This window comes from Bos grunniens, chromosome 14 (genome assembly GCF_055505025.1).
Source record: "Bos grunniens cultivar Pamir isolate PY7600 chromosome 14, Bosgru_T2T1.0, whole genome shotgun sequence".
NCBI lineage: Eukaryota > Metazoa > Chordata > Mammalia > Artiodactyla > Bovidae > Bos > Bos grunniens.
This window is the reverse complement of record NC_141178.1, coordinates 48,967,645-48,992,731: the sequence shown is the minus strand read 5'-3', so window position 1 is coordinate 48,992,731 and position 25,087 is coordinate 48,967,645. Positions and strand designations below refer to the sequence as shown.

The window sequence follows — 25,087 nt, the reverse complement described above, 5'->3', positions numbered from 1 at the left end:
AAGTTCTATTACTTCAAGAACCAACCCTCTAAGAAATTTCTGTATTTAACTCTTTAGACTGATGCTTGCTCCACGGGAGAGAGCCATTGTTTCATTCACTTCTTTCGCTTTCTTGTCTTTTCGTGCTCCTATCAGTTTTCTCATGATTTGAACCAAATGCCCAGAAACCCACCAGTCAGGGCAGAACAATTGCGTGCTTTCAGTGTTCAGCAGGCACCGCAATCACTGAAATAACCCCAAGTTATTACCAAACAGAAAACAAGAAAAAACCCACACGCCAAACTGTGCATATTGACTTTCTCAAGCCACAGGATCAATCGGAGGTGGTTAGCTGGTTGCTCTGCAGATAATGTGGTCAGGACTGCCTTGCTGCAGACACTGGATTTTTGTTTTAAAGCCTACTTCTTATTGAGTCTTTCTCTCTCTCTCTCTTTCTCTCTCTCCCTCTCCTTCCCTCCCAAGGAATAATTACAGGCTGCAGAGTCAAAAGCATTAGAACTGTTTACAAAACAGCTCATAAAGTTTAAAATAATGGGGGCGTGTATGTTTGTGTAAAACACAATAATCTGTATGGCAGGGGGAAACAGTATACCCTTCTTTCTTCTTTCACTGCCCCGTGTCACCCTCCAGAATTTAAGACATGGAAGTGAGCAACGGAGTCCTTTTTCTTCTGGTTCCTCACACTTCATTCGTGATTCGTATTTATCTGATGTCAGTTGATTGTTGAGGATCAAAATACAGACCTCAGAAGTGTGGAGAGAGAATGGGTGCTGAAACCAGCTGCCATCTAATTAATTTTAGGGCAGTTGAAATTCCCATACAGATGCTCCCTCATGAACATTCAAGAGAAAGATGCTTTTTTTGTTTTTTTTTTAGGACTATCTTTCAGAAGTCCTAAAGAACAGCGTCCAGCAGGTTAGTGTTCTAAAGTGAAAGAGGCATTTTTCCAACCCTTTCTGAAGTCTCCTCCTGTGCAGACTTACAAAGATTTTGCAGTGCTCCCCTCCAGATTTTATTATTTTTTTAAGGTGAAAGAGTCACCTCCAGCCTCAGAGCCCATCAATCATTTTGCTTTGCAGGTTGAGATCTGCTGCAGCAAAGCCAAAGCTCGGTGCTGGCGGCACTGCACTGGGTCTGGACAGTAGTGAGCCTGGTGCTGACGGTCAGAGGAGGGCTCTGTCCCCTTCGGCACTGATGCACTGGGGATGCGGGCTGGACCGAGGGACAAGCCCAGCCCGGAGGAAGCGCCTCTTCCCCTGGTGATTGATGGAGGACAGTTAGGAGCTCTTCGGAGGCTGGGGAAGGTTGCCCTCTCAGCCACTTACTCTGAAGTCTTTGTCAGCAGAAAGAACTCTCCTGGGTAGTGAGTGACATCATGCAGATGACAAATGACAGCTTTGCGTTTCGTTCTGCTTGATGAGTACTCAATATCGCATGCAGGTGAGTTAACGCTTCCCAGAGGCAAACACTCCAGGGCACTGTGGTTTCACGGGCACTGCTGGCTTTTCCTCATCAGTCATCCGTTTTCTTTGGGGATGTTTAAAGTATTAATGCTATTAAAACATGAGCAGGGAGGATACCCAGATCACTGTGTTTATGATTATGCAATGAAGATATTATTCAAGTCATGTGTTAAGCAGTTCTGAATGTTGTTTCCTTCTGTTTCTTCCTTTTGGAGTACAGATTTTAAATTATATATGTGTATGTATATATATTATAATATACATTGTATATTATATTTACACATAAATATAATTAATATAAATACTATAAAATATATGGTGAATAAATAATTTATATAAACACATATATATATTTATGCTGTTTTAAGAGACAGTTTCAGACCAAAAATCTGTATCAGAATCTCTGATTGACGTTTCCTTTGTATTTTTTTCCTCCCCATTCCAGGACCCACTCTGCAGATGTCCTGAACACTTCTGACTACAATTGATTCTTCAACCGGGATACCTAATTCCAGGTATTAGCTCTTGTCAGAAAGCTTTTACATCCGAGCTCTGTGCTGGAAATTCTATTTTGGCAATGAATTTTGAAATTGGAAAAGTTGGAATGAGAATAAAGGACAAAAGTGAATTTGCAAAATAATCAAGCGCTTAAAAAAAAAACCAACCCTACGCTGGGAGGGTTTGCTGCTTCTGACTCACGGGCAGCCCTTTCTCTGCCAGTTTATGTGCCAGTTCTCACTGAGTTGTAGTCCTTTTTCTGCAACCATGTTCAGGGTTTGGATTTCATTTTCGTCTTTCCCTCTCCCCTTTCTCTGACTGCCCAGACCTGCAAGAATCAAGAGACAGACATTTTCTCAGTTTTGCAACATTGGAGCAAGCACAATGAAGTATTCTTGCTGTACTCTGGTTTTGGCTGTCCTGGGCACGCAGCTGCTGGGGAGCTTCAGTTCCAGCATCAGGTCCCCAAGATTCAGAGGACGGATACAGCAGGAACGAAAAAACATACGACCCAACATCATTCTTGTGCTCACCGATGATCAAGACGTGGAGCTGGGTGAGACATTGGCTTTTTCACTTGTTCATCCCTTTTGCTCGAATGATTGACTGACCTCCTGGTATCAGTAACAGTCTGAAAACATTCAGGGATTTGATGCTTAACAGTAGTACCTTAACCAAAACCTAGTTTATAAAATGTACTTACATTGATGGTAAAGCATCTGGTTTGTGTTTCGACATGACTTTTTTGGTCTTAAGTTTTTGAAGCAATGTGGGGTGGGGGGGTATGAGAATGGGGGTGGTGAGAGGAAACACAGAACTATAAAAGTCAAGGATTGGATCGTGCACCTTGGAAACTCTTGGTCAAGAGCTTTTTAAAATATTTGGGCAAAGTTCTTTCGAAGAACATGAGAGTATGACTGTAATTCTCTGCAGTGCATATGAACAAAGGTAGATACACAAGGAACTTCCAATTGTCATTATTATTAAGGTGAATCCTTTATTCACAGCTTGTAATTGTTAGGAAATTAAAAGTTACAGCATTATACATATCTTCTTCTGCTGCAGATCACTGCCACCCACTAGACAGGATGCTTTTCAGAAGAATTCACTCACCTGGGTTAATTCTGGAGTGCTTGGAAAGCCTGCCAACATCCAGTGTTTCAGCTTAGCTTCTAAATCTTCTGGTTGGGTTTCTCACCCTTTCATCTTCTTTCATGGCCCAGCCTTACGGCCTTGCCCATAAGCTTAGGATCAAGTTCTTCTATGGTACCTAAGACAGATGAAAAGTTTGCCCTTACAAGTTGTCACCAGCACTCCTTTCCATTCTTGAACCAAATTCCTTGCTCTCAGGCTATCACACTGAACTTGACCATCTCTAGTCTTGCAGTTCATGCTGGCAGAATACCTTGGGCTTCTTTCCAGAGCTCCTCTGGCTAGGTTCCTTGAGGATTAAACCCCTGTAGGCTGGAAGTCGATCCACAGGGATGGGGACTTTGTTTTCCAGTTTGAAACCAAACTATGGAATCTCAACAAAGTTAACTCTTTGGATTCAGCTAGAAACAAGAGCACTAAAAGCCAGTGGAGGTAATAATTGTTGGATGTGATTTGCAGTCTGTTGTCTCTCACTTAATTGTTTAAACTCGACCATGGATTTTTAGGCAACATGTCAAAATGAGAAATCTTGGAGATGTGACTTTAGTGTGTATGTGGCTGGTGGTTTAAGTTTTCATTAACCTATAGCATAAGGAAAGTGAAGACATTTGAATTCACCTTCCTTAACATCTCTCATACCCATCCCTTTCACTGAAGCCATTCTCCACTCTCCTAGTTTTTCCTAACTGGTTGATCACCTGATGGTACCTGTCCCTTCTAGTCTTGGCCCCTCCTGCCTATTCTTCATTTCATGCAAGTATCTGATTGGGTCTCTGCTGCTAAAACCCTCCAAGATGTTTCTTGCCAAGAGGATTAAAAACCTCCTCTCTGCAGGCTGATGAGCTCTGGGCATCTGCCCCATACCTATCTCACTAAGACTATTTTCCTTTCCCCCAGTTTTGCTCTGTGCTTCATGGAAACAACTAGTTGTTTGAAACTGTCTAGTGGTTTCATCTCCCTCACTTATATTTCATGCCTTTACACATCTCATCACCTCTGCTCTTTCCACCTTCCCCCACCTAGAGAAACCCTACCTATTTTTCATGACCCAGTTCAGTGCCTTGCCCTCAGGGATCCTCCTTCACCAAAACCATCCTGCCCTCCAGCATGGTGGATGGAACTTTATTACCACCTCGGACCTGCCTCCAGCAGGGCCCTTAATCCACCGTGTGTTTCCGTCCTTGTCTCTTCCACTTGATTGAGAGCAACTAAAGGATAGGGTGTGTGTGTGTATGTTAATCGCTCAGTCGTATCCAACTCTTTGTGACCCATGGACTGTAGCCCACCAGGTTCCTCTATTAATGAAATTCTATAGACAAGAATACTGGGATGGGTTGCCATTGCTTCTCCAGGGGATCTTCCCAACCCAGGGTTCAAACTCACATATGCTGCCATTTCCTGCATTGGCAGGAGGATTCTTTATTACTGAACCACCAGAGAAGCCAAATATTTATTAAGCAATTACTAGATACTGTCTTCTAGGGGAAGCACATGGATATAATGGTGAAGAGTTGGTGGCCAACTGTTTCTTACATGTTTGTCTTTACTTCTTTCCTTGATTTTCCTCCCAGACACCAGGCTAAGCATTCACTTGTTTAATTTTCACAGTCACTCTATGTAGTAGTTACTACTACTCTATTCAGATTATGCTTAAGACAAACAAGGCTTAGAAGATTTGCCTAGGCTCTGATGAGCTAGGAAATGGTGAACCCAAGACCTGTATTATGTCCAAATCTCCACAGCTACACATGTAACCATGATTCCTTCCATCAGTCCATCCTTCAACAAATATTTGTTGAGCCCTTCCTAAAATAACCTGTAAATATATGATAATATCCTAGGTTCTGAGATAATGACAAGATGGGTCTTATTATCCCATTGACAGAGCAAGTTGATGATGAACTAGAGTGAACAATAGGTAAAAATTTAGAGACCAACCACCTTTCTCAGCAGAAAAATTATGTTCTGGGTGGTGGGTACAGTTTCATAGAGACTTTTGTCTGGCCGATTATAATGTCCTCATAATCTCTGAAATTTTCTGCTCTAGTCTTTAGTTAACTTTGGGTTTTGGTATTGTTGTTGTTTTTAATCATCTTAAACCATTTTTAAGTGTACAGTTTGTGTTAAGTACATTCACATTTGCAAATCTCCAAAAACTCTTTTCATCATATAAAATTAAAGCTCTGTATCCATTAAACAATAACTGCCTAGCTCCCAGCTCTTGGCATTCGCTATTATACTTTCTGTCTCTATGAATTTGACTCCTCTGAGTATTTCACATATGTGGAATCATACAGTTTCACACAGTACTTGTTTTTTTGTGACTGACTTATTTCACTCCAATATTCTTGCCTGGAAAATCCCATGGACAGAGGAACCTGGTAGGCTACAGTCCGTGGGGTTGCAAAGAGTCAGACAACTGAGTGACTTCACTTTCACTTTCACTTTATTTCACTTAGCATAAAGTCCTTGTTCACTGTTTACCTATGTTATAGCATGTCTCAGAATTTCCTTCCTTTCGAAGGTTAAATAATATTCCATTTTATGTATATTCACCCTTTGTTTATCCATTTATCTCTTTAGACATTAGTGTTGCTTCTGCTTTTCTATTATTGTGAATAACGCTACTATGAACATAGGTGTATAAATATCTCTTTGAGACTCTGCTTTCAATTCTTTGGGGTATATACCCAGAAATAGAATTACTGGATCATTAGATAGTTCTATTTTTAATTTTTTGAGGAACCACAGTACTGTTTTCATAGCAACTGCACCATTATCCATTCCTACCAGCAGTGCATAAGGATTCCAGTTTCTCCACATTCTTGCCAACATTTGTTATTTGCTGAATTTTTGATAATAACCATCTTAATGGGTGTGAGATATTCTCTCATTGTGGTTTTGATATGGTTTGATGTGTTTTGGGTTTTTGCTTACATGTGATTTTGTTTGCCAAATATTGAATAAACCTTCGCCTAAAAAAGCAAAATTTTTGCGCCTGTAATACTGCAAGCATTTTGGCTTCAGTGCCTCCAGAAGGATATCAGACTGAGAAAAGGCTTAGGAAAACAATTCCAAAAATTGTAATCGAATACTTTTCCTTTTGAGAAATTAAAAATGAAACAATTCTATCTTTTTTGTCTGAAAAGACAAGACTAAGAAGGATGGTAATCCAAGTTTATGAAATCAAGCTGGGACGAAAAGTTCTTACTCAGTAGGAATGAGGGACACTCCCTGAACTTTGGGGACAAATAAACTGGTACTTTGTGAGGGGGGTGAGGCACAGAAGGAATTTATTAATAAAAGTGCTAGCACCTGATATGTGAATAACACTTTATCTTTTCCCAAGAACATTTATTCTCATTATTGCATTTTATTGTCATTCCATCCAAGTTAGGTGGGTAGTTCAAAGATCATTACCCCAGAAGAAAACTTAATCCGTGGAAAGATTAAGTAATTTAACCAATGGTCCCCATGCTTCTGGATTTGCTTTTTCCACTACTTGGGAAGTGGTTTTCAGGTTATGCCTCTATCTGTAAATAGTTCAGGCTTTTAGGCAAAGCTAATGGGTGGAAGATTTATATCTTTAAAAAAAACACTGAAGTATAGTTGATTTGCAGTATTCTGTTCATTTCAGGCATACAGCAAAGTGAGTTATACATATAAAAATAGCTATTTTTTTCAGATTCTTTTCCCTTATAAGTTATTACAAAATGTCCAGTATAGTTTCCTATGCTATACAGTAGGTTCTTGTTGATTATCTATTTTATGTATACTAGTGTGTGTATGTCAATCCCAAACACCTAATTTGCCGCCCACTCGCCCCCCAGCTTTCCCCTTTGATAACCATAAGTTTGTTTCCTGTGTCTGTGAGTTTTGTATATAAGTTCATGTGTATCTTTTTTTTTTTAGGTTCCACATATAAGCAATATCATATATTAGTCTTTGTCTGGTTTATAACACTTAGGATGACAATCTCTAGATCCACCCATATTGCTGCAAATGGCATTATTTCATTCTTTTTTATGGCTGAGTAACATTCCATCATATATATACATGGGGTATTTATATATATACACCCTATCTCTTTATACCTTCATCTGTCAATGGACATTTAGGTTCCTTCCTCCATATCTTGGCTACTGTAAATAGCGCTGCTACGGATATTGGAGTGCATGTATCTTTTCAAATTATGGTTTTATTTTTTAAGCTAAAAAACACAAATGGACATGGTTAAAAGAGTTTGGGATGATGGCTATCATCCAGGAAAGGAATGGTAACCAAGAACATCAGCAGTATCCACGTTTTATTATGAAATTTTAAAAACATTTCTGAAAAAAATAAAACTATATCTCAAGCAACTATGAGCAAATGTTAAGTTTTTAAAAGCTAAAAGACACAGTATTTATTCTATTTTTCCCTCACTTGAAATATTTTACAAGTCAAAAAGAAGAAAATCAAAAATGCTTGTGGTACTCCCCTAAGTTTCTGAGACTATAGTCAACGAGATTAAGCTCTAAGCCTTTCCCAAAAGCCTTTCCCTGGCAGTTCAGTGGTTAAGACTTTCGCCTTCCAATGCATCGGAGCAGGGGATGTGGTTTCGATCCTAGTCAAGGAGCTAAGATAGATTTCCACATGCCTCATGGCCAAAGACCAAAACATAAAACAGAAGCAATGTTGTAACAAATTCAATGAAGACTTTAAAAATGGTCCACATCAAAAAAAAAAAAAAAATCGAATAAATCTTTCCCAAATGGTCCCTGGGTACCACTCTGAAAAGCAAAATAGTGAGCTGATTAGACCATTGATCTGGTTCAATGTGGCGTTTCTTAAATTCTTAGGAAATTGGGCTGGTGCTAACATCTTAGGAAGGCTGACTTATGATCTACTTATATCATAAGTAAAATTAAGAAATCTTAAATACATGGAAACACTTTGTCTAAAGCAGAGGTCACAAATGGGGTCTACAGTCTAGAGCTATTCCACAGATGTGTTTTGCTTGACCAGCATGCTTATCAAAATCAAGGCAGCATTTAAAAAATCAAGTGATTTTTATATAATAGAGGGGGGAAAAATCCAGATTCTGACTTTTCTTGAAAAGTCATTGAAAACCTTACATTCCCGTGAGGCAGCCTTCAGTTAAATGCTTAAAGAGGGGAGTTCCCCGGTCATCCAGTGGTTAAAGAATCTGCTGGCCAGTACAGGGGACGTGGATTCAATCCCTGGTCTGGGAAGATCCCATATGCCAAGGGGCAACCTAGCCCACATGCCTAGAGCCCATGCTGTGCAACAAGAGAAGCCACTGCAATGAATCGCAACACAGAGTTGCCCCCAGTCGGGGAAAGGATGTGGAGAAGAGGTGGTTATGGGGTTTGGAACTGACACGTACACACTGCTACATTTGGAGTGGATAGCCAACAAGGACCTACTGTATGTGGCACGTGGAGCTCTGCTCGATGTTATATGGCAGACTAGATGGGAGGGGAGTCTGGAAGAGAATGGATTTATGTTTATGTATGGCTGAGTCCCTTCACTGTTCACCTGAAACTATCACAATATTGTTTGTTAATCGGCTATACCCAATACAAAATAAAAAGTTTAAAAAAGAGAAAGAGTAGCCCCCGTTCAGCCCAACTAGAGAAAGCCTGTGCACAGCAATAAAGACCCAGCACAGCTAAAATTTTAAAAAATAATGCTTGAAGAGGAGTCAAAGCTGCCCTGTTGGGTGGGGCCTGTCCTCCCCAGGCCCTCGGGGTCCCCACCACTCTCCACTGCTCCCCAACACCTAGACCAAGGAGCACCTGTCTTTGCCATCATGTCCACACTGCTGTTTTTTATTGTCTGGAAAATTCTGTATACTCACATCTCTATCAAGGGTAGAAAACTGAAAAGACGAAAGCATTGTGATTTTTCTTGTACTGAGCTGGCTTCACTTGCTTGCCTTCTCTGTCTAGCCCTGTAGGCATTTTTACTTCCATTCCACTAAAAAGCTAGTCTCCACTTTTAATGGCCTTTAGCTCTTTAGGGGAAAAAATAATGAGTCCTAGTGACCTGGAAACATTCCAGACAGATTTATTATCTGCTTCTTAGTCCCTTTTTCCCCCAACTTGGTTTCCCTCCCCAACTTGTTTTTAGCTGAAACATCTGTTTTTTTGTGGGTTTTTTCCCTATCAATTCCATAGTTTTGGTAGAAAAAGGTGTACTGTTCGATCATGTTATTTTTTTTTCTAATGCTTTCAGAATTCAAATTTTCAACAGACCAATAAAGCCATTTTTAGTATGAGAAATATCACTGTTTAAATTTCCATACTTAATTGTTGGCATAAGAAATTATCAGGATGTGCTTAGTACAGGCCATTTATATATTTCGAGCATTGATTCTACCCCATCATAAAACAATGGCATCTAAAAACAACCCTATATGTTTAATAAGAGCTGTGTTTGCTGGTCGTTATCACTCATCAAACCATGAGCAGTTGTAATTCACACAGAGGTGTGTCTCCTATGAAACCAGGTATGTATGAATACCACATACCTGGGACTTCCTTAATGAATGATGATGACAAAATTTGTTATCAAATTTCTAGTTTTGTGTTTTTCTGGACATGATGAATAGCCTCAATGAAAAGCTTAATGTTTGATAGTACGAAATATTGAAATATTTCAAATATCAAATGCTAAGATATTTGAATCAGGAAAGGCAAATCTTTGTCGTAAAGTTTGACATGGACATAAAGTAATTCAAGTTCACTGTGTGATTTTGGTAAAGTCATCCTGATGAGTGGGACATTTTCTCCCCTCTGACCTTTTACACGCATGTGATTTGAGACTAAATGACTTGAAGCCTGTAGAACGATTGAAATTCCTGGCTATGACTCTGTCAGGCCCCAGTAACCCAGTACACACTACCTCCAAAGGACTGTTCCTGGAGCCTTGATTTTTAACCCCATCAGAATTGCAAACCTGGTAGATCTTGCAGGATTCCCAGAGTGCCACTCCTCTCTCAGTCACTGCTGACCTAGCAGAATCCTAGTCCACAGCTGATCACTGTCAAAGCACCCCCACCCACCCCTGCAGGAGCGATGGCAGACATCCCCAGTCCCAACCTGGAACTCTGGCACTGGGGCAGCTCTTCTTGGCAGCCTCGAGGCTCAGCTGTGGCCTGGACCTTCCCTGTCCTCAAGCCAGCCCAGTCAGCAGTGCCCCCATGCCAACTACTGGACTTCATTACGGTCACTTCATAGTATCCCTGTCAGGCTTCCACCTCAAAGGACAATTTTAAATGATAATGAAGCCAGGCTTCTGGCTTAAGAGAGGCATGGGCAACAGTGCATGATGGGTAGACGGGAACTGATATCTTTAAACCAGCTTTAACATTTTAAGTCTTGAAGCATAGACAAAGTAAACTTCTATCTTAATCCATCAAGACTGCTATAACCAAATACCATAGACTGGGTGACTTCAGTTCAGTTCAGTTCAGTCGCTCAGTCATGTCCGACTCTTTGCAATCCCGTGAATTGCAGCACGCCAGGCCTCCCTGTCCATCACCAACTCCCGGAGTTCACTCAAACTCATGTCCATCAAGTCGGTGATGCCATCCAGCCATCTCATCCTCTGTCGTCCCCTTCTCCTCCTGCCCCCAATCCCTCCCAGCATTAGAGTCTTTTCCAGTGAGTCAACTCTTGGCATGAGGTGGCCAAGTATTGGAGTTTCAGCTTTAACATCAGTCCTTCCAATGAACACCCAGGACTGGTCTCCTTTAGAATGGACTGGTTGGATCTCCTTGCAGTCCAAGGGACACTCAAGAGTCTTCTCCAACACCACAGTTCAAAAGCATCAGTTCTTTGGTGCTCAGCTTTCTTCACAGTCCAACTCTCACATCCACACATGACCACTGGAAAAACCATAGCCTTGACTAGACGGACCTTTGTTGGCAAAGTAAGGTCTCTGCTTTTGAATATGCTGTCTAGGTTGGTCATAACTTTCCTTCCAAGGAGTAAGCGTCTTTTAATTTCATGGCTGCAGTCACCATCTGCAGTGATTTTGGAGCCCAGAAAAATAAAGTCTGACACTGCTTCCACTGTTTCCCCATCTACTTCCTGTGAAGTGATGGGACCAGATGCCATGATCTTAGTTTTCTGAATGTTGAGCTTTAAGCCAACCTTTTCCTCTCCTCTTTCACTTTCATCAAGAGGCTCTTTAGCTCCTCTTCACTTTCTGCCATAAGGGTGGTTTCATTTGCATATCTAAGGTTATTGATATTTCTCCCGACAATCTTGATTCCAGCTTGTGCTTCTTCCAGCCCAGCATTTCTCATGATGTACTCTGCATATAAGTTAAATAAGCAGGGTGACAATATACAGCCTTGACGTACTCCTTTTCCTATTTGGAACCAGTCTGTTGTTCCATGTCCAGTTCTAACTGTTGCTTCCTGACCTGCATATAGGTTTCTCAAGAGGCAGATCAGGTGGTCTGGTATTCCCATCTTAGTGTCTTATAAACAACAGACATTTATTTCTCATGGTTCTGGAAACTGAAAAGTCCAAGATTGAGACTCCAGCAGGTTCTGTGTCTGGTGGGAATCTGCTTCCTGGTTCACAGATGCTGTGTTTTCGCTGTGTCCTCACATGGCAGAAGAGCCAGGGAGCTCTTTGGGGTCTCTTTTATGAGGGCACTAAACCCATTCATGAGGGCTCCACCCTCATGACTTAAATAACCTGCCAAAGCCCCCACCTTCTAACACCATAACCTAGCACATTAAGTTTCAACCTATAAGTTTTGAAGGAGCACAAACATGCAGTTTATGGCTACCTCTGTATGCCTACCTTAGCTTTGGAGTTCAGATATGATGACAGAGAGGGAGATGGGAAAGGCAGAAGTAAATGAAACATCTTGGGGCCAAGATGATCACACAGTAAATCACAGCTCATGCCATTTGCTCAACAGCCCTGCCAACAGGTCCAGAGAGCTATTATTAGTTCTATTTTACAGCTGAGAAACACAAATCCAAAGAGGGTAAATGACTTGTTCAAACACACCTGTGACAAAAACTCAGATGTTTCCCCTCAAGTTCAAGTCCAGGACTCTTTCTCTTCTCATCTTCATCCTCCTAAGCCCTGCCTTGGCAATCTTGTGGTGAATCTTCAGCCTTAAAGTTTCATAACATTCTCATGAAATAATTGCTCTGATAACTAAGAATCAGCACAGTCTGCATTTTAGGCACCGAAGTCCTGAAACTCAGAGAGGTGAAGAGCTCTGGCTTAAAACCAAGTCCTTGCAGCTATAGGACAAAACATGGTCCCATCCAATGGGACCATGCTGGAAATGCATAATTAATAGTTGTATGGATACAGAATCATTTTGGGTAGTTTCCCAATGAAAAATCAATGGTGCAGTCACAGTGGCCATAGGTACAGGACCAGGCAGTGTTGTTGGCTAACATTAATCACTGCACAGCCATAAAAGAGAAGGGGCTTTGTACTTACCTTGCTGGAGCACACTTACTCAGCAGAGGGAAGAGGTATGATTCCTACACTCCGTCATCTGTATCCACCCAGGGACTCCAAGATCAGAGGCAGCATTTAACATCAGTGTGACTGTCAGCTTCTGAAGACAGACACATCTGCAGCCTACGCCCCCTCTCCCACTCAGACCCAAGCTACTGAAATCAGTCCATAAGAAGGCAGGAGACAGGCTTTAGTGTCTGTTAGTATCTCCCCTAAGAGGCTAGATGAAGCAAAATACATATGTGCTAAGTCACCTCAGTTGTGTCTGATTCTTTGTGACCCCATGGACTGTAGCCCGCCAGGCTTCTCTGTCCACAGGGATTCTCCAGGCAAGAATACTGGGGTGGGTTGCCATGCCCTCCTCCAGGGGATCTTCCTGACCCAGGGATAGAACCTAGGTCTCTTATGCCTCTTGTATTGGCAAGTGGGTTCTTTATCACTAGCACCACCTGGGAAGCAAAATATGAGACTACAGTAAATGAGATATACTCTTACTATGAGCAGACATCATTTCTGTGTTGCAGTCTTCAGAAGTCAGTGTCACAGCCAGTACTCAGCCTAGATGGAGCTTAAGAGCATGATCTCTGAACAGACAACCTGCATTTGTATCTGAGCTCTGCTGCTTAGGGTCTGTGCAGTCCTAGGCATGTTGTTTAACCCTTCTGTACCTCAGTTTATCATCCCTGATGTAGGAATAATAATTAATAACACCCACTATGGAAAGTTATTGTCAGGATTAAATGATTTGCTACATATGAAACACTTAGAAATGGAAGCAAGTATAAAATCCGCTGGGCTTCCCAGGTGGCGCTAGTGCTAAAGAACCCACCTGCCAGTGCTGGAGACATAAGAGACTCGGGTTCAATCCCTGAGTCAGGAAGATCCCCTGGAGGAGGGCATGGCAACCCACTCCAGTATTCTTGCTTGGAGAATCCCATAGACAGAGGAGCCTAGCAGGCTACAGTTCACAGGGTTGCATGGAGTCAGACATGACTGAAACGACTTAGCGCACACAGTCATAAAATCCGTGAGAATAAATATGAAATCAGTGTTTTCTTTTCCTGTCTACCTATCTTACCGCTTTGGAAGTGGTCTAAACCATTTAGATCACTTAAAGTGAGGCACCCACTAAGTCTCTTCCAGCTCAAAGCTTCCCTGGTTCTGTGTCAGGCTTCAACTACATCTCCAAGAGTGGACCGTGGACAGGCAGCACCGGTGTCATCAGGGAGCTTGACAGAAATGCAAATTCTTCTATGACATAACATGCTCTCCAGGTGATTTTTAAAGTTGGAGTAGCATTGTCTCAGAATCTTCTCTTCACTAAGAAACTTCAAGCTAGATGCTCATATTCAGTCAGGAGCCCCACCCATGGGGCTCTTAACACTGTACCTGCAGAGACCAGTGGAGAAGGAAATGCAGCCCACTCCAGTATTCTTGCCTGGAGAATCCCAGGGATGGAGGAGCCTGGTGGGCTGCCGTCTATGGGGTCATACAGAGTCGGACATGACTGAAGCGACTTAGCAGCAGCAGCAGCAACAAAGACCAAACGTCTTCATTGTTCTCTCCTTTGACTGGCAGATCAGTTGGAAGCACGGGGTTTAGAGGGATTTTTTTAGTTCTTCAACACAACCAGCTCAGTTGTTTAAGAAAAGAATGATATTTATTTATTTTTAAAAGATTTTTTGATGTGGACCATTTTTGAAGTCTTTGTTGAATTTGTTACAATATTGCTTCTCTTTTATGCTTTGGTTTGTTGGCTGAGAGACCTGAAATCTTAGCTCAGAGAGATGTGAAATCTTAGCTCCCTGACTAGGAATCAAAGCTGCACCCTCTGCATTGAAAGGAAAAGTCTTAGCCACTGGACCACCAGGGAAGTCCCAAGAGTGATATTTAGCGTGAGAGGACAGTCCTGGCTGGGGCAATTCCAGGAGTGATGCGTGGAACTGACCCTGGTGACACAGATGGTAAAGAATATGCCTGCAATGCAGGAGACCCGGGTTCAAAGTGGGCATGGCAACCCACTCTGGTATTCTTTTCTGGAGAATTCCATGGATAGAGGAGCCTGGTGGGCTACAGTCCATGGGGTCACAAAGAGTTAGACACAGCTGAGTGACTAACACTTTCACTTCTTTCTGCATGGGGCTGAATTCTTCCCCCTAGTTTTCATATGATATGATCTTAGATCAGATTTCCACCTCCCATCCAGTGTTGTGGTCCAAATGAGTTTGTAAACTGGAGGTTGCAGCTTTGTGATGCAACCTTGAGGGATGGCCTCCAGTTGCATTTTTTTTTTTAATTTGAGTCTAGCTAACCTCATGAGGAAACTCCGAGAAGTCATCCTCTGACATGAAGAGACCATTAGGCAATAAAAATTGGTCAATAGTGTTTGCTAAGTTTTCTCAAAATTCAAGCTGTTACCATAAGTAATCACTGCAGATTTCTAAAGAGGAGAAAAGAATAAGTGAATGGACTTTGACGCTGACCTTGAACTCTCTCCCCACTCCTGTGTTTCATTGCATGTATTTATTCCAGGCTCTATCCCTTTTATGATCAACTAACATAAATATAAAACACAACATTTCTAATGTGCACTTCTTTGATGTTCTGTAGGGCATAGTTCTTCTCAAGTTACTTCTTGAGCAACAGTGAAACCATTACTTATCCAGTTTTCTTCCCAAGCTGAAAAATGTTAGCCAACACACAGCCTTCTGATACATTACAGCATCTCTTGGATCTTCTATTTTTTTTAAATAAGTATCTTTTAAAAATTATTTATTCTTTTTTTTTTTTTTTTTGGCTGTGCACTGGCTTTCTCTTGTTGCAGAGAGTGGGGGCTGCTCTCTAGATGCAGGTGCACTGGCCTCGTTACAGTGGCTGCCCTTGTTGCAGCGCATGGGCTTGATGGTGAGTGGGCTTCAGTAGTTGTTGTACGTGGGCTTAGTTGCTCTGCAGCATGAGGGCTCTTCCTGGACCGGGGATAAAACTGGCGTCTACCCTGCATTCTTACCACTGGACCACCAGGGAAGCTCTTAGGTCTGCTTCTTAAGAGCCATTCTATTGTAGAGGCACAATGCCATTCAAGCTTCAGCAACCCCTTGGCCATACCTTTGATGGACCAGCCTGTTTCTTCGACAGTGTACATACCTCCATTGTCATAGCAACACCTCTCAAAGACTTTTATCGTAACATATCCTTCACGTCTTTGACAAAGATCTGACTCTGCCATCATTTTGTCTGTTCTGTCAAAGCTGAATGTCTCTCCCCAGCCGCCAAGCTGTTTGCTAGCTCTGCCACCCATTACATCAAGAGAAGTCTTCATTTTCGTTTTCATTCCAGAAAACTCGTGTGCCATTTTCATCACTCCACTTACTTCATCCCACCTCCAGTGCACCACACATACCACCGCACATGCCCCCAATGATGCACTTCACTCATCCTGAGATCTTCTTCCTCCTTTCCTTCCAGTTGTCCTCAAGTACTGTGGCAGCTGCTGCTGCTGCTGCTGCTAAGTCGCTTTAGTCATGTCCAACTCTCTGCGACCCCATAGACGGAAGCCCACCAGGCTCTCCTGTCCCTGGGATTCTCCAGGCAAGAACACTGGAGTGGGTTGCCATTTCCTTCTCCAATGCATGAAAGTGAAAAGTGAAAGTGAAGTCACTCAGTCCTGTCCGACTCTCAGTGACCCCATGGACTGCAGCCTACCAGGCTCCTCCATCCATGGGATTCTCCAGGCAAGAGTACTGGAGTTCTTACTAAATATTGCCTCTTGTCCCCACTGTCCTTATATGCCCTGCTACTGCTGTATCCACAGTACCTTGCTTTGCAGATATCTCCAAGCAATGTTCATATATAAGTTCTTGTTAGATAGATTACTAGTGAAGATTGGAGGCAGCAGAGAACTTCCCATTGCTTTTGTTAATGCTATACTTGCGGGACCAATCCAGAGAGTTGAGATCAGTAGAATGAATGCTCAGCATGAAGTGGGCGCTCACTACATGTTATTCATCGATGGCAAAAAAATAAGTTGCTTGATCTTCTGAAGACAACCAGGGCGGAAAAAGCAGTTTGGAATCCTCTTCAGCGAGGCATACTGTAGAGAGCTCTAAGGAGACACAATTAGAAACCGTCTTTTCTGTTTTCATGTAAACAGTAAAAGCACGTATGTGAAAAAATATGAGGCCGACTGTGGCTTTTTGGATGGCTGCACACTTCTCTTCTGCTCTGAATGCTTGCCTGGTTTGCATTACGATTTCCTTCCTTGTTGGAAAACGACATAGACTTTCTCCCTTTCTTTGGAAGAAGCAGGACCTGTTGGAAATGTGAGGCTCCAGGATTGAAATGCAATGGGCTTGGCTGTAGTGCTCTGTAGTGCATTTCTTGACAAGTCCTGAAAAGACTATTGAATTCTGGCCTGAGCTTTTTTTTTTTCCTGCAGTATTTGGATGGGATTCAGCTGCCATGTTTGGCTGGATTGAGTAATCAAGAGTTTTTTTTTTTTTTTTTTTTTTCTTTCTCGGCAGTTTTATGTACAATTTCATCCTTTAGAGTTCAAATGGAATATTTTACTGCTAATGCAAATACTTTTGAATGCAATAGCATCATAGCTCTTTCATAAGCAAACAATCCATCTTTTTAAATGACGTGGAAACAGGCAAAAACGTAAACTGATTGTGTGATCCTGATAGAAAATCTGCCAGGTAGGTGGTGAGTTTACTAGGGGATACCAAGTTGCATTGGAGATTTTTTTTTTTTTTTTTTAGTTCAACACGCATTTTGGATGAACTTTTACTTAACTGTAGAAATTTTTCCCTCTTTTGTTTGATATGATAAAAGTACTGTATCCATCTTTTCTGCAGTGTTTGTAGCTGGTGTGAGTTTGGTGGGGTAGGAGTTTTGATGCTCTCTAGTCAACTTCAAAGGGCTGCTGGCCTTTGAATCTACTCCGTCTCTAAAATTCTAGCTTTAATGATTGGATGAGCCTGCAGTTTTTTCCTTTGTGATTAAAAAAGGGAGAAGCCAAAATGTGTTTATTCTGCAAATACTTGAGATGATAGGATCCCCAGTGGTGCACTGTGTCCTGGAAATGAGAACTGGTCCAATCACAGACTCCTTCAAGCCAAGGGAGGGACATTAACAAGTCGGGGAAACAGAGCGACATGACGTCAGTGGGTGATTGTGCAGTGCTGTCTGCTAAACAGGGCTGGCCTTGTGCCTTTCAGGGTCCCTGCAAGTCATGAACAAAACCAGAAAGATTATGGAGCGTGGGGGGGCCACCTTCACCAATGCCTTCGTGACCACGCCCATGTGCTGCCCCTCGCGCTCCTCCATGCTCACCGGCAAGTACGTGCATAACCACAACATCTACACCAACAACGAGAACTGCTCTTCCCCCTCCTGGCAGGCGGTGCACGAGCCTCGGACGTTTGCGGTCTATCTGAACAGCACCGGCTACAGAACAGGTAAAGGGGAAACTTCCAGGCCTTCATTCCGTGAACTCTGGTAACGCATCTCAGAAAAATGCACTATGTGATGAAATCTGTGACCTTCCAATCAGTCCCTAAGTGGAAGGAGTCTCCCTCTGCATCCCTTACTTTTCTCTCTGATGAATGTCCCAGCCGGAGATCCCTTAGAGAAAAGCCAGAATGATTCTCAGTGGACGCGTGAAGGACAAGTTGTCCCCATCAGTGCGTGCATGTGTGTTTGCTCAGTCACTGAATCACGTCCTACTCTTTGCGATCCCATGGACTGTAGCTTGCCAGGGTCCTCTGTTCCATCAGAGCACCCAGCAATTGGAATTTTCCAGACAGCCTGCAACTGAAGAGTTTCTATCCCATGAGCCTGCTTACCTCAACCTCCCAAATTTCCAGGTCCTGGTACCAACTGAGCACATTCTTGAATGCAGAGCACCTATCCCAGGATCTGGAACACAATAGATTATCAAAATTATTTACTGAATTCATAAATAGCTGAATGAAATAATCCAATGAGGTGTACTTTATTAATTCACCTATTTACTTACTCATAATCAATAGGATTCTGCTTTTCTTTAGCTTCATTGTGGTTACTTTTAGATCTCAAATGTTCATCCTTATTTTCCAGGAAAGGAGGGCATCCCATGGTACACCTTTTATCACCGTTTAACCTACATAGATGAGGGGTGTGGTTAACTGGTGTCTTGCATATTAGGGACCTCCTTCCAGAGAGATCGTGAACATCAGGCCAGTCGTTCTAAGAAATAAGCAAGGCTCCTTCCTGTATGATTGACCCAAAGCCTTTATTCTCCAAGCATTTAAATGCTCTTGTTAGGTTTTCTGAGCATTTCTTTTTTTTAATTTTTATTTATTTTTTATTATTTTAAACTTAGCCACATGTGGCCAATAGCCACCATATTGTATTAGACAGCACAGTTTCCACTATCTTTGGGGGAGTGGAACCATTTTAACAGAATTAGGAGTGGGAAAGACATAGTCTGAGCATTTCCTATTTTAGGAAAGGAAACCCAGATATTGATTGAGGGATATAATGGAAAATAATTTTTTCAGAACCAACTAGACTTATTCATAAGAATTCAGGGTGTCATCATTAAAAACTTGGAAATGATTGTCAAGTCTACAGATTCTCTATTCTGAAGATTTCAAAGGAAAGGATTTTGGATAAAGGTATTCTCTCTCAAATCTCTTCTAAAAATGAAATTAATCTTTCCCCTTGGATTTAGGAACTATGTGGTCATTGGCTTCTGTGCAGAGCACCTTGTGGGCACAATACTTGTTATTTATGGATGAAAATACTGACTGTGGAGATGATAGCATTGTCATCCGCAAACATCTCAAAGTCTCCACTCACAGAAGGAACTCCTCCCATGAGCCTCAAAGGTGTCTGTGTATGCTTCGGAAGGAAACTAGGTTACTCGGAGAGCCTTATCCTGAGTGTTTTCCCACATGAGTGGTTTAAATGTATAGCACCTTTCATCTGAGAGCTCTAAAACAATTTGCAAATCTCTCCAATATCCCTGTAGGGCTCATAAACAGCCAGTGTACTTGGCTCCATTTTATAACTGAGGTGAGGATTTCAAATACTGTGCGACCAGCTCAGAAGCAAAATCAGAAATGGTCCCCTGATGCCTGACTCCTGATTTTGACCACCAAATTGTGTTTTATTCATGGGAAGCATTGTGTGAAGTCAGTGCCTTTCAACTCTCACTGTCCCTGTAATTTAATTCCTAGTAGCAGAGACAGAGTTGGAACCTAGGGAGTTAGAACACTCGTCATATCCAGACCAACGTGGTTGGGGTCTGTCCTAGGAAACAGAGATGTGGGTGACTACAAGAACCCTGCTGAGACTTAGAGCTGTTGACTATGGCTTGCTAATACATTTCAGGGCCAAATCAAGAAAGGGAAGAACGAAAAGAAGTCCGGAGAGAGACTGAACAGTGGTTTGGCTATAGTTGACAGTGTTTCATCGTGTACTCGAAATTTGCTAAGAGGCTAGATCTTGGGTGTTGTTATCACAATAGAAAATAATGGAAACTACTGAACATGTAAAGGGATGAGTATGTTGATTGGCTTGGCAATGGTTTTTGTTTCACAATGTTTTTGTATAGTGGGCCCTTGGGTTACAAACCTTAGAATGTTTGATTGTCAGTTATACTTAAGTAAAGCTGGGCCGTCGGAAAGAAAGGGGAAAAATTGGAAATTGGTATTTTGTGCTTGCTTCCTCTGTACCAGGCATTTTAGCTGAATTTTCTCACCTAATTCTTCCTGCAGCCTTGAAAGGATTTGCCCATATTGCCAGTGAAGAAACAGAAACTCAGGAGAGTTGGTCTGAGGTCACAAGCTAGTCAGTGACAGACTGAATCCAGCACACTTGACTCCATCTTTCTCCTTCCCATTATCTTATTTCCTGACATATGTTTCTATCATGCCTCATTCCAAAGTGCCTAATAGTGACACATAAAACATAATAGGATACAGAGCAATCAGGACCCTGTCCAGTAGAAATGGAGGGTAGAACCAGTTCAAATCAAGGCAACAATATATACAAATATACAAACCACAGACATGCCACAGAATTGTGGAGAAAGGCTGCATATTTGAAGCTAAATTTCCAGATGGCAAAAGCAAAAATGGAAACGCCATCTAGCACAAAGTTCATTGGGTCACCAAGAAAAAACAAATCTGTTGCTTCTAAGAAGTGGAGTGTATTCTGGTACTTGTTTAAATTATCCTATGCTGTATCCACCCTACGGGCTTCCCTGGTGGCTCAGATGGTAAAGAGACTGCCTGCAATGCAGGAGACCTGGGTTCGATCCCTGGGTCAGGAAGACCCCCTGGAGAAGGAAATGGCAACCCACTCCAGTGTCCTTGCTTGGACAATCCCATGGTCAGAGGAGCCTGGCAATCTACAGTCCATGGGGTTGCAAAGAGTCGGACACGACTGAGCAACTTCACTATCACTATCACTATGCTGTATCCACCCTACAGTGGGTTACGAGAGCTTGAATAAACCTCAGAGATAATTTCATTCAGTTCTCTTATTCTCAAATGGTAAAGAATCCGCCTGCAATGGAGGAGACCCGGGTTCCATCCCTGGGTGGGAAAGATTCCCTGGAGAAGGGAATGGCAACCCACTCTAGTATTCTTGCCTAGAGAATCCCATGGAAAAAGCAGCCAGGTGGGATACAGTCCATGGGATCACAAAGAATCATACAGGACTGAGCAACTAAGCATATACAGATAAACAAATTTAAATATTCCACTTTTTTTTTTTTTTACTTTTTGGCCACACTGCCCAAGAGGCATGTAGGATCTTAGTTCCCTGATCAAGGGAAGTACAAAGTGCTAACCACTGGACCACCAGGGAAGTCCCATCAGATGAACAAATTTAGACCCACAAGATAAGAGGACTTGCTGAAAATGATCCATCTGATGTTCTACTAGGAAGAGTGAGCAACAAGACCTTGGTCTTCAGGGCTCTTTCCAGTATAGTACCCTAGCCTTGTGGGTTAGGTCTAGGAGGAAACTGCAGACAATCAGCCTTTCCCAGGGACAACTAGCAGTCTGGTGGTGCAGTCCATCGGGCCTGCTTCAGTCAGTTCTCTTCTTCAGGAAGAGGAGATTTGCTTCTGGAAATTAACTCATATTCTGTAGCCAACCTTCTTCCCTGGGGTCTAGACACTTAGGTAATAATGGAATTTACAGTGAGTCATTCTACAAAGTAAAAGAATTCTTTAAGGAAAACAGGACTTTTCCAAATGCTTAAGACTTTTTCAAACACTCTGCTAGGAATAGAAAATGGATGATGTGCACCCAGGAAAATAAATTTTGAGAGTGCCCACTAGTAAATCGGAAAAGGTAAAAATTGGAGGGCTAAAACAGCAGTGATAATGAGCTATATAATGTAAATTCATCTTTAGTGGGAAAATATTGATATGTCTCAGACAATTAGGAAGTAAAGATGTCTCTGTGACAATAATTATCAATCCAACCAGGGACAGAGACTCATTTGAAAATCTACAAATAAGCACATCAGGATGATAGACATCTGAGGAAATTAAGAGAATTGGTGTGTAGGTTTTAAACCAGCATAATTATTTATGAACCACTAAACTAGTGGGGGGAGCCAATATATAAAGATTTTATTGTTTTCCTAACATTAAATGCATCATTTAGAACATTTAGCTGAGAACATAGGAAAAATAATGACGGAAGCTGTATTATACATAAAGATCCATCTAGCAAGAAGCACAAAGCAGTAATCAGTTTTACGAAGAACAACCCAGAGAAGACAAACTACTGAGAGGCTTGTTTTGGGAGGTATCCAGAGTACATGGATTTAAATGAATTGATCCAGTATTGTACTTACCGTTGTATGACATTATTTTCTTTTTTCAGAACCAAGGCATATTTTTGGACTGACTATAACCTAAATTTTTCTAACTTTACTCATGGAAAATATGACTTCACAACAGCTTAAATGTTTAAGAAAGGAAAATAAAATAACATTTCTATTGCGTTTTATGTTCTAAGTGAAATGGTAACAATATTGTATTATCTATCATAAAAAGGAAAATTCTACCTGATTATCCACTCAAAAATTTTTAGTTTAAATTTCTTTTGAGAGGAGAGACATGAATGTAACACCTGGCATAAATTTTAAAGTGACAGTAATAATCCATAATTGAGAGGTAGCATCAAGTATTAAGGGGAAAACCCTGAACCAAATGGTGGAGAACTGGAATCACGTCCTTACTTTGCCTTGAACTTATTTTGAGAACTTTTCCAGGCCAGTTTTCTAACCTATAGAATGCAGAGATAGGACTAGAGGGATTCCTTAGTTCTCTTTCCTATCCAAAATTATATTGTAATTTTCTTATAATCACTGTAATCATACTGATTCCTTTAAAAATGGTAGTGCTCAAATTATAATATAACACAGGATTTGTAAATTCACAGGTGAATTAAATTTTAGTCATACTAATTCTGCTTCATATCACTGGGGTGGAAGGGACAATATTTAATAAAGACCTGCAATAAAATTGTTATGTAAAGAATTATTTTTGTAACAAAACACTGCAGACAAATTAATCATTTTTTATGTGTCTTTTTACATTATAAAATTTATGTTACTTATAAAGTGAAACTAAAGTCGCTCAGTCGTGTCCAATTCTACACAGTCCCATAGATTGTAGCCCGCCAGGCTCTCTGTCCATGGAATTCTCCAGGCAGGAATACTGGAATGGGTTGCCATTCCCTTCTCCAGGGAATCTTCCAGACCCAGAGATAGATCCTGGGTTTTCTTCATTTCAGTCAGATTCTTTACAGCCTGAGCCACCAGGAAGGCCCCACGTTACTTATGGCAAGTATATTTATTCTCTAGTATGAGATGTTTTAGAATGTATTAATAGAGTTCACTAAAAGTAAAACAAACTAATATTCTTATTTTTATGAATGATAGTATTATGGATTTTTGATAAGTACCCAAAAACCAAATACCATAATATGCTATTAATTAAGTCACATTCTGCTTAAAACTATAGTAGACTTTGATCCATAAAGAGATATAAAGTAAGATTCCTGTCTTTGCTAGACTTCCAGTCTAGTTGGGGAAACCAAACTCATGTGTACGAGGTGACATAAGAGTAAATCATATTTTTAACTTGGTTCAAAATTATGTAAATTTATAGTTACTATTAGTGAAGTCCTGCCACCCCAAATCTAATCATTGCAAGGAGTGAGAGCTCAATTAGTACATTGTTGCATTAAATAACATTTGACTTCTCTACAGCATCAGAAATCTTTTGTATATGTAGTTACTATTGCAAATCTAAAAATAAAAGCTTTTGCCTCAAATAGTTCAAGGAAATTTTTCTAAGGGTTGTGTAACAGGTAGTTTTGGACAGAAGTAGTGTGGACTTAAGTCAACAGTCATTATGATCAGGTCTTTCTGATCTTTCTCCCTGTCACCCAACCCCACCTGCCACCTTCTAAACAGCTGTGAAGGGAAGTGTTTAATGGCCCAGAGAAGAGAGGAGGGGTAGATGGTGTGCTGGTGACATATTCAGACAGTAGTTGAGTTGAATTGCCAAAGCTAAAGGATTGAAAACCTTCAAACTACACGTAATATAATGGCAGTATGGGCAAGAAAATGAAGTTCACCTTCGAGATGGAGGAAGAGATTTAGTGCATCTGGAGGAAAATAATTAGAATCCCAGATAATCAATTGCAGAGCACTGCCAGGAAGTGTTGTTGAAAGAGGCCAGGGGTAATTACAAATGAGCCTCAGTGTTCGAAGGTGACACTAAAGGCTGAGTAACTTGACGCTGACAACACTGGGTACTGCCTCATGATGCACAAGGCCTCGTCTCCCTTGGAGCCAAGAGTGATGGGTGAGGACACATTTGGAATAGTGAGTACATTTTTTACACCCCATTAACACAAAGACACGGAAAACCTGGAGGGAGTTCTGAAGTGAATAACAGGGACTATTAAGAGACTTAAAGGAATTGTTTATAAGGGGAGGATTAAGGGAAAGGGCGATAGCCATGGCAATGGGTAGAAAACAGTCCTAAATAACCTAATGAGTAAAACAATGAGGAAAGGGCAGGAATGACTTGGCCTGGCTTCCTTGAGAGGGGGGGAAAAAACAGAGAACAAAACTAAAAGTAGCAAGAAAAAAAAATCTAAAAAACTAATTAAGCAAGAAAATGTCAGCCAATTGGGAGGGAATTTGTTGCTACAAAAATGAATCAGATTAGGAAAGAAAACTGTGTAACCTCTCCAGCGATGTTTTCAGATGCACAGGGCAGAACTCTAGAACAGAATTTCCTTGCACTTCAGGAGGGTAAGTTATTTAAATCAGAACCCAGAGTTGAAAAGCTAATGATCATGGTGATGGTAATCATAATATTGGGGCTACCCAATGGTAAAGATTCTGCCTGCCAATGCAGGAGAATTGGGTTCCATCCCTGAG

General features: G+C 41.4%; 1 protein-coding gene across 7 annotated transcripts in view; it reads left to right on the top strand.

The window, feature by feature from the left end:
• The window catches only part of SULF1 (sulfatase 1), a 198,344-nt gene that overhangs the window by 101,525 nt on the left and 71,732 nt on the right, over positions 1-25,087 (top strand). For 5 of the 7 annotated variants that reach the window (XM_086335453.1, XM_086335456.1, XM_086335450.1 and 2 more), the window contains exons 3-5: positions 1,909-1,978; positions 2,288-2,517; positions 17,839-18,078. Coding sequence is in view for 4 of the 7 variants with exons in the window: in XM_086335456.1 (XP_086191582.1) it covers positions 2,346-2,517; positions 17,839-18,078 (412 nt within the window). In the remaining 3 variants the exon portion in view is untranslated. Of the gene's footprint in view, positions 1-1,079; positions 1,441-1,908; positions 1,979-2,287; positions 2,518-17,838; positions 18,079-25,087 lie in introns of those variants that run through there. The other 2 variants (XM_086335455.1, XM_086335452.1) reach the window with 1 other exon arrangement.